Source organism: Acomys russatus, chromosome 29 (genome assembly GCF_903995435.1).
Source record: "Acomys russatus chromosome 29, mAcoRus1.1, whole genome shotgun sequence".
NCBI classification, from domain to species: domain Eukaryota; kingdom Metazoa; phylum Chordata; class Mammalia; order Rodentia; family Muridae; genus Acomys; species Acomys russatus.
In genome coordinates this window covers 26,456,509-26,472,664 of record NC_067165.1, presented here as the reverse complement: position 1 = coordinate 26,472,664, position 16,156 = coordinate 26,456,509, and the positions used below count along the sequence as shown (strand labels likewise).

General features: G+C 50.6%; 1 protein-coding gene across 2 annotated transcripts; it reads left to right on the top strand.

Moving 5' to 3' along the window:
* The first annotated feature begins 6,946 nt into the window (after positions 1-6,946).
* On the top strand, positions 6,947-13,705 carry Rcc1 (regulator of chromosome condensation 1). 2 transcript variants are annotated; one of them, XM_051171005.1, is made up of 10 exons: positions 6,947-7,028; positions 7,698-7,736; positions 8,767-8,954; positions 9,046-9,225; positions 10,715-10,811; positions 10,907-11,029; positions 11,858-12,013; positions 12,135-12,254; positions 12,386-12,538; positions 13,348-13,705. In XM_051171005.1, the coding sequence occupies exons 1-10, from the start codon at positions 6,956-6,958 to the stop codon at positions 13,521-13,523; spliced, it is 1,305 nt and encodes a 434-aa protein (XP_051026962.1). In that variant the 5' UTR covers positions 6,947-6,955; the 3' UTR covers positions 13,524-13,705. The 2 variants fall into 2 exon arrangements, with proteins under 2 accessions (XP_051026962.1, XP_051026963.1); XM_051171006.1 differs by lacking the exon at positions 7,698-7,736.
* Positions 13,706-16,156: the final 2,451 nt, after the last annotated feature.

Here is a 16,156-nt window from a genome sequence, read left to right as displayed (position 1 = left end):
CCCAGCCCTGAGTCATCTTTTTCTTTCTTTCATGGTCTTTTAGTTGAACCTTGAACTTTACACTCAGCCACTGAGCTACATCCATAATCCCTCTCTCCTCTCCGCATTTCTATTTCCTTTTCTTTTCTGAAGTACAATCTCTCATTGTGTATCCCACCTGGCCTTGAGCTTGTGTATCCTCCTGCCTCAGCCTCCGAAATCATGGGATTATAAGCAGTGCCTCCAACCATGCCCTCTTTCTCTCTCTTTCTTCCTGCTTGGTCAATGCTCTTCCATTCTTTCCTCCCCCCCACTCCCCCCCACAGGGTCTCTCTGTGTAGCCTTGGCTATACTGGACTGGCTTTGTAGACCAGGCTGGCCTCGAACTCACAGAGATCTGCCTGCCTCTGCCTCCTGAGTGCTGGGATTAAAGATGTGTGCCACCATGCCCAGCTGCTCTTCCATTCTTAAAGTTCTGATTTTATATCATGTGACCAGAGCCCTCCCATGGTAACTAAGTGCCTCTGTAGACACACTAGACCCTCACCCTCTACCCTCTGTCATTGCAAATGTTACCCCTCAGGGGCTAGAGAGATGCTTGGTGTTGGGAGAGCTTGTTGGCTCTTACAGGAGAAATTCCACTCCAGCACACATGGCAGGTCGCACACATGGCAGTTCTAGAGCAACCAACTCCTCATTTCTTGCTGTCGCGGGCATTGGACCCACAAGGTACACAGACATACCTGCTTGAAAAACAGCCATACATGTAGTAAATAAGCAAGTTTTCCCCATCCTGAATGCCTTTCCCACTTAGATTGGCCGTTCTTTTTTTTTTTTTTTTTTTAATTATTTGCATTGGTGTTTTGCTTGCATGTATGTCTGTGAGAACATATCGGGTCCTCTGGAACTGGAGTTACAGACAGTTGTGAACTGCCATGTGGTTGCTGGGAATTGAACTCAGGACCTCTGGAACAGTAGACAGTGCTCTTAGCCTCTGAGCCATCTCTCCAGCCCCAGATTAGCCGTTCTTGATCCCTACCGAGGCTGAGTCAGATGGCCCTATTGGGATGGCAATAGGTGGGTTTTTCAGCCCTGTTTTGCTCCGTACAGATCTCAGGCACCAGATTTTCCTAAACAAACTAGGATTCTAGTAGTTTCTCCCGCCTGGTTGTAGGCCTGCTGTAAGGTCTCTCAAATACAAGCACTGTTAGTGGGTACAAGCCAGGAGCAGCCGCTCGCACTTCCCACAGTGGCCGCCAGGGGCCGCTCGGCCCTGTGTTTTCCCTTTTGGTCAGGGTCGCGGCCGGAGGCCCGCAGAGCGCATGCTCAGGGCAGTTCGCCGCCGGCCGCGGAGCTTCAGAGTTGCTGGTGGCCGCCCTGCACCAGGTATGTCGCGCTCCGATTCGCGGGGAACCCCAGGGACGGAGATCTGGGTGGTATGCGGGGCCGTGTCGGTCCGAGACCGCTGCCCGCGTGGTGTAGCGCCGGGCGGGGGCTGCACGTGAAGCAAGTGACCCTGCGGGCGCGCGAGCTCCGGCCCGCGTGGGCCCCGCCTCGCCCGCGCACGGGCCGTGCAGCCCCTTCGTCGCCGCGCTCCGGGCGCGCGCCCCCGCCACGCGGCGGGAGATTCAAACGGCCGGTGCGCGGCGGCCGGGGGCGCGTGGCCGCGGTGAGCTCCGGTGGCCTCCGCTGGGAGGGGACGGCCACGTCCACACAGCCGCCTGCTCTTAACCCCCATCTACCCCGTGTCACCCGGTCGTTGGCTGCCTGACGGTTCCGTGCTACTCCTGAACCCGCTAGGGAACAATGGTGACAAAGGCGGGCCTCGGTGACCTCTGCGGAGCCCCGGGACCCCCTGGCGAGACTTCCATGGGCCCACAGTTAGGGTCTCCTGAGGCCAGCAAAGTATGCCCGTGGAGCTCACGCGTTGCTGCTGCTTTGGTCCATCAGAAATTAAGTCCTCCGACCACGTGTGCCTTGGCAGAAGCTGAGGGTATGAAACGGACTGCAGCTCCAAAACGGAAGCAGTAACCGGGCTGTGGAGGGTTGGGGATAGCTTTCTTGGTGAGGTTGTAAGATGTTTTGGATAAGAGGGTAAAATCCAGCCATGGGGCACAGGGCATGCAGCCGATAGAAGTGTTTGGGGGAATCACAGACATCGGTGGTGTGTGGGAATTGTGGGAAGTGTGGTTGCAGTGGGTGTGGAAGACTTCACCCAAGAAGACCACCGTAATGGCGCTTGGGAAAGATGAGTTAAAAGTGACTCACCACGTTCTGGTTGCAGGGACAATTAAAAACAGGAGTCTGGGTCCCCGTCCCACTAGATCCTATTGAACCTTAGTCGTTTTACCTATAAAATGAAGGTACCGGGTCCTATAATCTGCACAAAGTCAGTGGCTCTAATCTGCTAGAAGCAGACCCTGAGCGAGGGACTTCCTGGTGTGAGGTGTGCTAGCTCAGTTCCTGACAGCACACAGCAGCTACGTCCACAGGCCTTCCCTTCTCTCCTGGTAGCCTTCCTCACAAAGATATTCTTCAGCCCCTGTGCCTAGCGAGGGCGTTCCCTCTGAGTGTGGGGGAGTAAGGAGGCCGCTGCTGGGGTTGCCAGATGCTCCAGAAGGCAGCCTGTGGCGAGCCCCCAGGGTCACAGGCAAACACCTGGCTCCTGATTGTCTGATCCAGTATCCCTACCCTTTGACTTAGCAGGTGAGGAAACAGGCTGGGAGGAGCTCCAGCTGGGGTGGGGGCGGGGTGGGGTGCCCTCCGCGCTGTCACGTCATCCAGGAGTGGTCTGCACACCTGTCCCTGACATGGGGGACAGGCCTGAGCTCTTAGGGGGGGGGTCGCACACTGTAGGTGCTTATTGATGCAAGTTGGCTCCTTTCTGGGTTTTGTTTCTGAGTCTTGTTCGCTCTTCTCCCAGATTTTTTGTTGTTCATTTGTTTGGTTGGTTTTGGTTTTTTGGAGACAGGGTTTCTCTGTGTAGCCTTGGCCGTCCTAGACTCACTTTGTAGACCAGGCTGGCCTTGAACTCACAGCGATCCGCCTGCCTCTGCCTCCCGAGTGCTGGGATTAAAGGCGTGTGCCACCATGCCCAGCCTTTTCCCAGTTTTTAAAGTCCTTGAAGATGGATCCTGGAGAGTGGAAGGGGGAATGCAAATATGGTGACAGATGTTTTTACGTTTATGAGTATTTTTGCCTGTATGTGTGTCTGTGTACCACATGCATGCTGTGGCCCAGGAGGCCAGAAGAGGGCATTGGATTCCCTGGGACTCGAGTTACAGGTGATTGTGAGCAGCCCCTGGATGCTGGGAACCAAACGTGGGTCCCCGAGAAGAGTTGGTCCATCTCTTCAGCTCTGGCTTATATATTTGTTGAAACAGGGTAGGTCTCACTGTGTAGACCAGTCTGGCCTAGAATTGTGGCGATCACAAATCCTGTCTCTGCCCACCACACCCAACTAGGTCCACCTTTTAAAAAGTGCTGCCCTTCCCTTGCCTTGTGTCTGTGTTTGCCTACTGCCAAGTGCAGCACCAAGAGTTGCCCCAGTCAGAAGACCGTGTGGCTCAAAGACGACTAGGGTACCTCAGGATCTCTCCCCTCAGCAGGGGACCCATTGGATCTGGCAACTGAGCTTCATGAAATAGGAGTGACGATGTCTTTCTGAGTTGGGTTGTTTGTTGTGTGGTGTACACACGTGTTTGTGTGAATGTGGAGGGCAGAAGTTTGGCCACAGTGTCTTTATTGATGGCTCTCTACCTTCCTCATTGGGCCAGTGAATCTGGAGCTGACCTGTTAGGGTACCCTGCCAAGCCAGGGAGCTTCTGCGGGGGGGCTGTGTGTCTCCCCGCCTTCCCTGTACTAGGATTGTAGGTATGTTGTGCTTTGCACAACTGTCACTTTACTGACTTAAGGATCATCTCTAAAAACCCTTTGTTTTGGTTTTTAAGACAGGGTCTCGTGTAGCCTGGGCTATCCTCAGTGTGGCTATGTGGCTGGGAATGACCTTTTTCTCAAAAGCTAGGATTCCAGGCATTTGCCACCATGCCTAACTTCAGCTTGTTTTGAAAAGTAAATTTTGTGTTTTTTCCAGACAGGTTTTCTTTGTGTAGCCTTGGCTGTCCTGGACTCGCTCTGTAGACCAGGCTGGCCTCAAACTCAGAGATCCACCTGCCTCTGCCTCCTGAGTGCTGGGATTACAGGCGTGTAAAATTTGTTTTGTTGTTGTTGTTGTGCATTGAAAATTCATGAAAAACATTTTCCTAGTTTCTGTGGGCGGGAATGACGACTTTAGGAGGAGAGGAACAAGGGATGACTTTTAGAATAATCTTATTTTCTTCCTACAATGTAAGTTCCATGAGCACACGAAGCAGGTTGCCACCTCCTCTGTCTCTGCCACACATGGCATCTGAGCCTGAGTCTGTGAGATGGGCACGCACGTCACTGAGTGTCTGCTCTGTGCTAATGGCATGTGTGCAGCCCAGACTTCTGCCTGCCTTCAGAGGTCCTTGTCATCTTTTGTTTGCTTTGCTTTGTTTTGTTTTGAGACAGGGTTGTCTCTGTGTAACACAGCCCTGGCTGTCTTCAAACTCACAGAAATCTACTTGCCTCTGCCTTCCAAGTGCTGGGATTAAAGATTTGTGCCACCATGCCCAGCCTTGACATCTCCTTTTTAACATATGACAGTGGATTGAGTTCCCATTAATCCCAAAGAGCAACCATTTTCCTCGTAGGGAGAGGGGTCTCAGAGGCGGGTCCCATCACAGGGAGGATGGAAGCCACCTCATGGCAGAACTGGGCCAGCCACAACCCACACAGGCTCGGCAGGATCCTGGGCCTGTTTTAAATGCTTCAGTTTCCTCCCTCTGAGTCAGAACTCTCTAGCCTTGTGTCCAGAGCTTCAGAGTTGACAACTGGGAAGCCTGAGGCTATTGGACCTCACAGGAGGCATGGGGTAGTTCAGATCAGGTCCCAGCAGACACTGGGCGGGGCCTTTGCTGTTCTCTTTCTTGTCGCCTTGAGCAGAATGGTTTGTTGGTTGGTTTGGTTTTTTGAGACAGGGTTTCTCTGTGTAGCCTTGACTGTCCTGGACTCCCTTTGTAGACCAGGCTCACCTTGAACTCACAGTGACCTGCCTGCCTAGGCCTCCTAAGTGCTGGGATTAAAGGTGTGCACCACCACGCCCGGCCCTTGAGCAGGATTTTCATCCCTGTCTGTCAGGAGAAGGACTGGTGAGCTTGCTTAGATCCCAATAGCTATGTGTTTCAGTATTGCCTGGGAGAAGACCCTAAAGACCGCTCTACCACCAACATTATTATTGAGTGAGCACTTACTATAGGAACATTTTAAATTATTTATTGAGTTTGTCTTTGAGACAGGGTCTCTATATAGACCTGCCTGTCCTTAAACTCTCTATGTGGATAGGCTGGCTAGTCTGCTTGGATTAAGGCTTGTGCCACAACTCCCAGCTTTATTTTATTTCCTTTAAACAATTTTTTAAAATTTTTTGGTTTTTCAAGACAGGATTATTCTGTGTAGCATTAGCTGCTATGGAGTCGCTTTGTAGACCAAGCTGGCCTTGAACTCAGAGCTTCTGCTTCTGCCTCCTTGAGTGCTAGAATTAAAGGTGTGTACCACTATGCTTGGCTCTCAGTTTTATTTTATTTGTTTATTTATTTATTCTTGGTTTTTCAAGACAGGGTTTCTCTGTGTAGCCTTTGCTATTCTGGACTCACTTTGTAGACTAGGCTGGCTTTGAGCCCACAGTGATCTGCCTGCCTCTGCCTGGGATTAAAGGCATGCACCACCATGCCAGGCTTCCAGTTTTATTTTATATTTTTTAAAAGATTTATTTATTTATTTAGTGCACAGTGTGCATTAGGTCACATTATAGATGGTTGTGAGCCACCATGTGGTTGCTGGGAGTTGAACTCAGGACCTCTGGAAGAACAATCAGTGCTCTTACCTACTGAGCCATCTATCTCTCCACCCACCCCCCACCCCCCCAGTTTTATTTATTTAAAACTTTTTTCCTGTTATGGGATGGAATCTAGGGCCTCAAACACACTGCCAGTGAGCCACACCCCAACCTGGCGTGCTGCCACAGTATTAGCTCATTTAACCCAGTACACCAGCCACTTCTCAAATTCACCTCAGGAGGTACTGGAAGGAAGGTGAGGAGTTCAAGGCCATCCTAAGCTGCGTTGGACTCTGTTTCAAAATAATAGTTAGACTGCCTGGTTTGGGCTTGGGGTTTTGATTTTGTCCTGTGTGGTTTGTTGTTTTGCCTTGTTTTGAGACAGAGTCTCCCTGTGTGGCTGTGGCTGGCCTGGGATTTACTAAGTAGGCCAGAGATCCGCCTGTCTCTGTCTCTTGAGTAAATGCTGGGATTAAAGGCATGTACCACTTGTTTTTGTTAGATGTGTTTGAAACTGGCTGGCCTGGAACTCTGGGTGCAGCAGTGCTGGAGTCGTGAGTAGACACTACCCTCGGCTTCCGTCTGCTTTTCTTAGTCACAGAGAACCATCTTTCTGTTCAGTAGAGTTTGTCTCTAAAACTGTCATTTTTGATGGCTTCCTACTGTTGTACCGTGGATAGTCTCCAAGTGTGGCCAGTATGCTAGTGCTGAACTCCTCCCGACTCCACCCACTTAGAGCTGAGATAACATCGTGTGCCACCAGACCCAGTTCTGGGATTTGAACCAGGACTGGACTTGCGGCTTAGGCAGGTTCTCGCCAGGATGAGCAGCCCTCAGCCCAGTAGTATTAAGCATGTGATTTGCTCATTTTTCCCCATGTTAGCAACAGTAGAGAGTGTTTGTGAACTTCCCCTTACTCACGAATCACGGCTCTGGGATAGACGCTCAGAGGCGTGACTGCTGTGGGATCCCTCTTACTTCTCAGGCTTTTGATAAATATCGCACGGGAAGATGTTATTCTGACAAGTAGTATTTGGCCGGGTTTTTCAGGACCGGAAGATGCCACCCAAGCGCATAGCTAAGAGAAGGTCACCCCCAGAAGATGCCATCCCCAAAAGCAAGAAGGTGAAAGGTAAGCTGGCCGCCGTCCCTTCTTGGCTCTGAGACTCCGGGCCTGTGCTCCTTCCTCCCTGGCTTGAAGCGCTGAGGGGCTTAGATGTCCAGGGACTCTGCCCAGCTGGAGGTTCTCCTGCGTCTCACCCAGTTCAATCCTTTAGCAGTCAAAAAAGAGGCCTAAGCCAAGACTTACCAGAGCACTCAACGCAAATGCTGATAAAACCCTCTCCCCCCACCCCAAAAAACCAAAAACAACAACAAAACGAAAATCCTAGAATTTGGCCCCAGGCAAATGCATGACTTAGTCTATCTAAAGTACTTTGGGCTCCTCTCCCTGAAAAGTCCTTGGCCTTAGGTCCATTTGCTCTGAACTAACAGCTTTTTGAAAGCCCAAGGCTCTTGGACCTACTGGGTTTTCAGAGATGGGTTCAGGTCCGAGCTCCGCCTCTTTTTCCATGTGTGACCACAGCCACGTCACTTCATCTAGCTGAGGTTGAGCTTTCCTTGATAGAGTAGAGATGAAATCTCCCGTCAACCTGTCTGAGTCGTTGGGGATTAGACGAGACCTGTCCTGTAACTTTTCTCTCTCTCACAACCCCAGAGTGTGCGAGGACAAGAGAAATTGACGGCTAGCATGGGAGGGAGGAGCGTAGGCGCACACTCAGACAGTGTCTGTTTTTTGCAGGCCCTCATAACCGCGGTCCTGCCACCCGCTCCTGCCAAGGTGCCTGTGGGCCAAGCCCAACTGACCAGAAAACCCAACCAGCTGGCTTCCTGCCCAGTGCAGCCTCTGTGCAGCGGCAGTGGCCCAGGCAGCTGAGGCCACACCCTTGGGGAGGGCACTGGATGCCATTGACCGGAGGGCTGTGGCAGGCTTTCATTGGCCACCAAAAGACCTTGCACTCCCCACTGTATGGCCCACACTGCTCTGCAAATGCACCTGTGGGTTCTTACTGGGCCCTCTGTTCCTCTGAAGCAGCCAGTGTGCTGCCCATGCTGGCAGGAGGGGCTGTTTCTCTCCTGTGTACAGGGCTGGAGGGGCATTCAGATGGGAGCTAATAAGTGCTCTAACCCAGGTGGTTGCCCTGAGTTCCAGTGTAAACTCCGCTAATTAGCTTTATTACCTGGGAAGGTTAGCGACACTGGGAGGCTCTGTTCCATGTGCTGTAAAGCAGTGTCTTCTATTTTTGAGGTTGTTTTAGGTAGAATAGTCCTGGCTATCCTGGAACTCAGAATATAGACCAGGCTGGCCTTGAACTTACAAAGATTCACCTCCCTCTGTCTCCAAGGACTAGGATTAAAGGTGTATGCCACCAGGCCTGGCAACATGGACTTCTAAATATGGGAGATCTGCAGAACCAGCTAGTGTTGGTAGAATGAGCAGTTAGTAAAAGGTTGGCACTATGGGTCCATACCTTCTACCTGGGCTCACGTGGAAATTGCCTTTTGTCCTCACTGCCCTTGTGCTCTGCGCACCAAGATCCATTTTACTGTGTGGGTGTCTCCTTGTTCCTCAGTCCTCCTCGTGTCAATAACGTGCTTGTGTTTTAATCCTTACAAAAACCCTGCGAGACAGATATTCTTATCATCCTCCATTCACAGATGAGGAAACTTAGGTCCACAAAGGTCTTATTTATGGCCTGTTGGCAGAGCAAGGGCTTGAACCCAGGCCGTCAGAATCCCAGAGCCCGTGATGTGACCTCTGTCTCTGCCCTCATCCTGCACACTCAGGGGCTGTCTTCTCCGCCCTTCAGTCTCACACAGGTCCCACAACACAGAACCAGGCTTGGTGCTGACACTGGGCCAGGGCGACGTGGGCCAGCTGGGGCTGGGTGAGAGTGTGCTGGAGAGGAAGAAGCCGGCCTTGGTGCCCCTTCTGCAAGACGTTGTGCAGGCTGAGGCTGGGGGCATGCATACTGTGTGCCTGAGCCAAAGTGGCCAGGTAGGTCAGAGGGTTGCAGGGTTGGGCTGGATATGGCCTGGGGGCAAGGTTGTGGGTCAGGCTCTGTGCTAATGGGACACCCTGGGCACAGGTCTACTCCTTCGGCTGCAATGATGAGGGTGCCCTGGGAAGGGACACATCAGTCGAGGGCTCAGAGATGGTCCCTGGGGAAGTGGAGCTGCAAGAGAAGGTGGTGCAAGTGTCCGCAGGAGACAGTCACACAGCAGCCCTCACCGAAGATGGTCGTGTCTTCCTGTGGGGCTCTTTCCGGGTAAGACTGGGCCTACAAAATTATGTGCAGGCTGGCAGGCAGAGTGAACTCAGGATCCCCAAATGACCTGCTTTCCTGTGCCTGTTCTGCTTGCCTACTGGTGGGAAGGAGCAGTCACATGCAGAAGCAGGGCCCAGAGCCAACCCCTGCCATCTTCGTCTGGGCTGTCCACTTGACTGGCTGCTTGAGTGAGATATGTGTCTTTGGGAAGGGATGGGTCAAGGTTGCCTCTGGGCTGTGGCTGTCCCTGGAGGCTGCTGTGTCTGCTCATCCCCTGCCTCGTTCTCCGTTTCCCCTTCTCATTCATGACCCTCTTCTGGAGGCTTTGAAGGAAAGATTTGTGGGGGTGGTGAGTGTCACTTCTTGGTCTTTCTAAGTCTAGGGAGTATAGTGTCCATCCATCCGTCCCTGTCTCCCGCTCCCCCCAAGACAAGGTCTCATGTATTTCAGGTTAGCCCCATACTGGCTGTGTAGCTGAGAATGACTTTGAACTTCTGATCCTCCTGCCTCCGTCTTCTGGGTGCTGGAATTATGGGCTCCCATTCTTGTCCGATGGCAGAGATCAAACCCTGGGCTTTGTGAACGTCAGGCAAGAACAGCCTCAAGAGAGCTACCATCCCAGCGTAGTGAAATAATGGTTTCAGTCTTGTGGCTGGAGTGATGCCTCCATGGTTAAGAGCATGTATATCTTTTCAGAGGACTCAGGCTCAGTTTTCCACACCTACATAGCAGTCATGGCTGTTTATAACTCAGGTTCCAGGCCCACACATGGTGCATAGACACAGGTACATGCAAAACACGCACATGCCTTAAAAGTAAATTAAAAAACAAATTGGAATCTCATGAGTATGTCCTTATTAAGGCTATTGCAAAGGCAATTATCTATTCATTCATTCATTCACTTAGTTTTTGTACATAAACTACTACTTCATGTAGTTCTGTCTGTCCTAGGGCTTGCTTTGTAGAACAGGCTGGGCTCTGACCTCACAGAGGTTCTCCTGCCTCTAGGATTAAAAGTGTGTGTGTGTGTGTCACTGTGCTGTGCTAGGCCCTCATTTATTTTTTTGAGATGGGGTCTTGATGTGTATCCCCGTGTAGATGAGGCTGACCTCCAACTCAAAGAGATCATAACTCAGGCTGGTAAGTTCTAGGATTAACGGAGCTTGCCAGCATGCCTGTAGAGGCTGTTGTTAACGTTTCTATGGGGAAGTTTTTAACAGAAATGCTTGGAATAATGCATTGCACCTCCATCTTCTTGCCGTGCTGCTCCAATTATTAACTGACTCTTAGCCAGATTTGTTGACCTACAGCACATCTGCCCCTCGCTTGCTTTAACACAGTTCCCGTACTGTGGGTGTTTTCATTCCTCAGGCCCCTGCTGCTGTCTCACTGTCCATATTTGCTGTCACTTGCTGCCTTTCCCCAGGCAGCTGTCTTGCCCCTACAGAGCAACAGGACTGGCTGCTTAAGTCTCTGTCGCTTCCCTTAGGACAATAACGGTGTGATCGGGTTGTTGGAGCCCATGAAGAAGAGCATGGTGCCTGTTCAAGTGCAGCTAGATATGCCTGTGGTGAAGGTAGCCTCAGGTGAGTGTTGGGCACACTGCGGCCAGGAGCTGAGGCAACTCAGCCTCAGACCTCGCAGACAAGCCCTTCCTCTGCTGCTTTCCTCTTGTCCTCAGGGAATGACCACTTGGTGATGCTGACTACTGATGGAGACCTCTACACCTTGGGTTGTGGAGAGCAGGGTCAGCTGGGCCGTGTGCCTGAATTATTTGCCAATCGAGGTGGTCGCCAGGGCCTTGGTAAGTGGCTTTGATGCCTCCAGGGGGACAATTTGGTAAAAGGCAGTAGGGATTCTGTGTGAGGGGCTTACATTCAGTGCACTTGCAGGCTGTAATGTGGGCAGGTGGCAGAAGTGTAAGTTCTAGACCAGCCAATAAATAATCTCAAAAAAAAAAAAAAAGAAAAGAAAAATGGGACAGAGTCGAGATCCTCAGACTTTGGGGACTGACTCCTTACCTCTAAACCCCCTTCTCTCGCCCTACCCCTATGGGTTACTATAAAGAGAGAAATGACTTAATCAAAAAATGTCTGGTGGCCGGGTGTGGTGACGCTTACCTTTTTTTCTTTTTTCTTTTTGGTTTTTCGAGACAGGGTTTCTCTGTGTAGCCTTGGCTGTCCTGGACTCACTTTTTAGACCAGGCTGGCCTCAAACTCACAGTGATCCGCCTCCCTCTGCCTCCCGAGTGCTGGGATTAAAGGTAAGCACCACCAAGCTGGGCCAAGTTGGGCGTGGTGGCGCACGCCTTTAATCCCAGCACTCGGGAGGCAGAGGGAGGCGGATCACTGTGAGTTTGAGGCCAGCCTGGTCTACAAAGTGAGTCCAGGACAGCCAAGGCTACACAGAGAAACCCTGTCTCGAAAAACCAAAAAGAAAAAAGAAAAAAATGTTTGGCACAGAGTCAATTCCACTTCGTGACTTTTAAAATTCGGAGTAGGGCATTTGAACTCCATTGGCTTAAGTTACTCCCCTTCTAACAAGGATGACCCGGCTTATCCTCCTTCGGGGATTTTGTGGAAGAGAAAACACCCTGTATCTGTCACTGATCCTGGCTTCCTTTATACTACAGAGCGACTCCTGGTCCCCAAATGTGTGCTGCTGAAATCCAGGGGAAGCCGTGGCCGTGTCCGGTTCCAGGATGCCTTCTGTGGCGCCTATTTCACTTTTGCCATCTCTCGAGAGGGCCACGTGTATGGCTTTGGCCTCTCCAACTATCACCAGCTCGGTGAGTCCTGATCCCAGCATCAGGCACGACTCTAGACCCCTCAAAGCATTTCTGGAGGGGGTGGTGGGAGGGCTTGCAGTGAGAAGGGAAGCTTCTGGAACACCTTCACCCTTGACAACAGGAACTCCAGGCACTGGATCTTGCTTCATTCCTCAGAACTTGACATCCTTCAAGAATTCCACCAAGTCCTGGGTGGGCTTCTCTGGGGGCCAGCATCATACAATCTGCATGGATTCCGAAGGTAGGAGTCCCATGTCCTTCTATGTCCCTAGCTCCCGCTCCCTGCAGACCGTATCACCACCTGAGAATAGCAGCAAGCCCTCAGGAGCGTGGGGCCCCCGCTAATGCTCTGCTCTCTCCCTCACCCCACAGGAAAAGCATACAGCCTGGGCCGGGCTGAGTATGGGCGCCTGGGCCTTGGGGAGGGTGCTGAGGAGAAGAGCATCCCCACCCACATTTCCAGGCTGCCCATCATCTCCTCAGTGGCCTGTGGGGCTTCTGTGGGGTATGCCGTGTCCAAGGATGGTAAGTGGGGCTCCTCAGACCTGGTATGGTTGGAGCCTGGGGCTCATGATGACCAGCAAATTCTTGTCTCCTGTCAGGTGGAATTGAGATGCAGTGCTGGAGATAACAACACTGCTTTACCATTGACTCTCAGAAACTCTGAAGTGTTTTTACTGTTGTTTTTTGATAAAGGGTCTCACTATGTAGACCAGGCTGGCCTGGAACTCATAGAGATCTGTTTGCCTCTGCCTTTGCCTTCTGAGTTCTGGAATCAAAGGTGTGCACCATCATACTGGGTTCAAGAATGTTTTTTTTATTTTTTACTTATTTTTTATCTTTTAAAATATCTATGTTGTCTTGCCTGCATGTATATACTGATGCCTACAGAGACCAGAAGAGGGCATCATATCCCCGGGGACTGGAGTTACTGATTATTGTGAGCCGCGTATCTCACGAGTTTGAGGCCAGTCTTATCTACATAGTGAGTTCTAGACCAGCCAGAACCGCATAGTGACATCTTATCAAAACAATTAAAAACAAAACACCAGAGGATGGCATATCAAACCCAAGGGAGAGTCCTGAACAGTGTAAAGTTGGCTGGTTCCAGCAACGGGGATTCAGGACGGGGCCCCTCAGTGCTGTGGGGAGGATGCTGTGGCAGATATAACCTCCCAGGCTCTTCCAGACTCCCTTGAACTCTTGGCCTGGGACCTTGCCAGACTGCTATTGGTCATGACAAAAGTTCAGCCTCATGTCTCGGCCATTTCCTGGTGTAGAAAGGCCAGGCTGAGGACCCCAAGGATAGCTGCCTCTATTTCTGTCCTTTGCAGGTCGTGTTTTTGCCTGGGGCATGGGCACCAACTACCAGCTGGGCACTGGGGAGGAGGAAGATGCCTGGAGCCCTGTGGAAATGACTGGCAAACAGCTGGAGAACCGTGTGGTCTTAACTGTGTCCAGTGGGGGCCAGCACACCGTCTTACTAGTTAAGGACAAGGATCAGAGCTGATGAAGTCTTCCTGGGTCTGGCTTCTGGCCCTCCACCCAGCTTCACAGAACAGGAAAACAGCCAGCTACAGATTCCAGAAGGCTCCTCCCCAGCCCTGAGCAGTTGTCGTCACCACAGCAGAACCCCTTTCTTCTGTTTCATCCTCTTTTCTCCATTCATCCTGGTACTTGCAGGATGTGGGGGGTGGGAAGGGGGTCTCAGAGGATCTTTGCTTACCCCAGACTTATGTCATTAGACCTTGCCTCCCTTTGCTATCCCGCCTCCTGTGGTCCTCGCTGGTCCTGGCTCATCCTGCCCTGGGGTTTTGGGGTTCGTGCTCTGAACAGTTGGGACTCCGTCAAGCCCTACTTCCCATGTGCCAGTCTTTCTGCTCTGAACAGTAGTTGCCAAGGAGACAGACGGCATGTGTGGTCATTAGATGCAGTTGTCGTGGATGGACCCATGCCTGGGGAGATCTGGACAAAGGCTTTGCAAGGCTCTGGGTGACCTAAGCCAAATGTTTGGCTCTAAACAGGTGTCCATGGGCAAGAACAGTGGTCCGCTTGAAAAAAGCCAACTAGCTATTCTCTGAAAAGCACAAAGCACCCCTCTGTCTCTTGGGTGTCACCTGTGCATTCCCCAGCCAGCCTTTCTGCCACAGAGGACTGAAAAGCCATGCTGGGCTTGGCTGGGCAGTCACGGCAGGGCACTGGGAAAGGGAGGAGCTGGCTTTGTAACAGTGCTGTGGGAGAGTTGGAGGGCAGAGGCTGGTCCTGAGGAAAGGAAGTCACAGTGGCTAAGAAAATAGGTTTTTGGGGGTTTTTTTTTGTTTGTTTGTTTTTTTGTTTTGTTTTTGGTATACTATTTTAGAGGGAAGAGTGAAATCTTTTAACACTTTGAATAAATTTAGAGTTTTATAAAATACGCGCTTTTTTTATTCATGTTCCCTAGAGGTGTTTGTCTTTAAAGGGACACTTGTCCTGTGCCAGGCATTGTTAAGAGAATGGGATAAACATGTCTACGAGCCTGTTTATGTTGAGGGTATGGCTGGTACGATCTCTCCAAAGTCTGGAGGAGGCAAGAGGTGTTTGGGTAATTATGCAGTAAGAACCTCTGAGGTTTCTAAATGACCATAATGCATAAGAGAGGTGGAGTCGATTATTATTATTATTATTATTATTTTTTTAATTGGGCTCCCAGTGTAGGCCAAGCTGACCTGACCTGCTCAGCCTGAGTCTAATCTTACAGGTCTGGCTTTGGGGTGGGATTTTTCTTTCTTTCTTTCTTTCTTTTTTAAGATTTATTTGATTATACAATGCTCTGCCAGCATGTACACCTGCACACCAGAAGAGGGCATTAGATCACATTGTAGATGGCTGTGAGCCACCATGTGGTTGCTGGGAATTGAACTCAAGTCCTCTGAGCTCTCTCTCTCTAGCTTGGGATGTAATTTCTTTTCTTTTCTTTTTTTTTTAAAGATTTATTTATACATTATTCTGCCCACACATGTGCCTTCCCACCACAAGAAGACACCAGATCTCATTACAGGTGGTTGTAAGCCACCATGTGGTTGCTGGGAATTGAACTCGGGACCTTCGGAAGAGCAAACCCTGAGCCATCTCTCCAACCCAGGGTTTTGTTTTTGACAGGATTTTTTTTTTCTTTTCTTTTCTTTCTTTCTTTCTTTTTTGTTTGTTTGTTTTTGTTTTTGAAGACAGGGTTTCTATGTGTAACAGCCTTGGCTGTCCTGGGCTCGCTTTGTAGACCAGGCTGGCCTTGAACAGCAATCCGCCTGCCTCTACCTCCCAAGTGCTGGGATTAAAGGCGTGTGCCACCACATCGGGGCCTGAAAGACCTTTTTTCATTTTACTTTTTTACATATACATTTATATTATTATACATATATACAATAGATTACTCTGAAAGACCTCTTTCAAACGTGTGTGTGTGTGCGCGTCAGCTTGGTGGCGTGTACCTTTGCCCCTTAGCACTATTCATACAGTAACAGAGGAGAACACAAAATTTGTAGACCCAGTTGGCCTCTGGTTCAGAGGAGTTGCTCTTGGCTTGGAGCGACATACTAAATTTGGGCTTTAAGGAGTTTAGGGCTCCTTCAGGCACTCTGGCTGGGCTTCCGTTGGCAGGCCAATCTCAATTTAGGAGCTTCCCACTTTGAACTAGGTACCACACTGATGTTGAAACCTGGGAGACACCCGCCTTAGGAGCTTTCAAAAACCAAGTTTACTGAGGGTTTTTGTTTGTTTTAGATTTATTATGTATACAGTATTCTGCCTGCATGTATGGCTGCACGCCAGAAGAGGGCACCAGATCTCATTATAGATGGTTGTGAGCCGCCATGCGGTTGCCGGGAATTGAACCTCTGGAAGAACAGTGGGTGCTCTTAACCTCCGAGCCATCCTCTCTCCAGCCCTTACTGAGGGCTTTTCTAGGGCAAGTCTGTGCCCTGTGGTAAAGCCTTGGCGTTTTGTAGTAAAATACTATAAAAGTGGAAGGAGTGATGCCTAGTACTTGTAAACCTAGCATTTAACAGACTGAAGGAGGAGGATTGCCGAGAATTTGCAGCCAGCCTAAATTATATAGTGTGTACCTGGGCACAACATAATGACGCCTTTCCCCAAAACAAAAAAAGTAAA

Coding starts and splice junctions, on each gene's coding strand:
- Rcc1 (XM_051171005.1), top strand. CDS start 6,956: ATGCCACCCAAGCGCATAGCTAAGAGAAGGTCACCCCCAGAAGATGCC. Junction 12,014..12,134: donor CTCCAACTATCACCAGCTCG/GTGAGTCCTGAT, acceptor CCTTGACAACAG/GAACTCCAGGCACTGGATCT. Junction 12,539..13,347: donor GTATGCCGTGTCCAAGGATG/GTAAGTGGGGCT, acceptor TGTCCTTTGCAG/GTCGTGTTTTTGCCTGGGGC.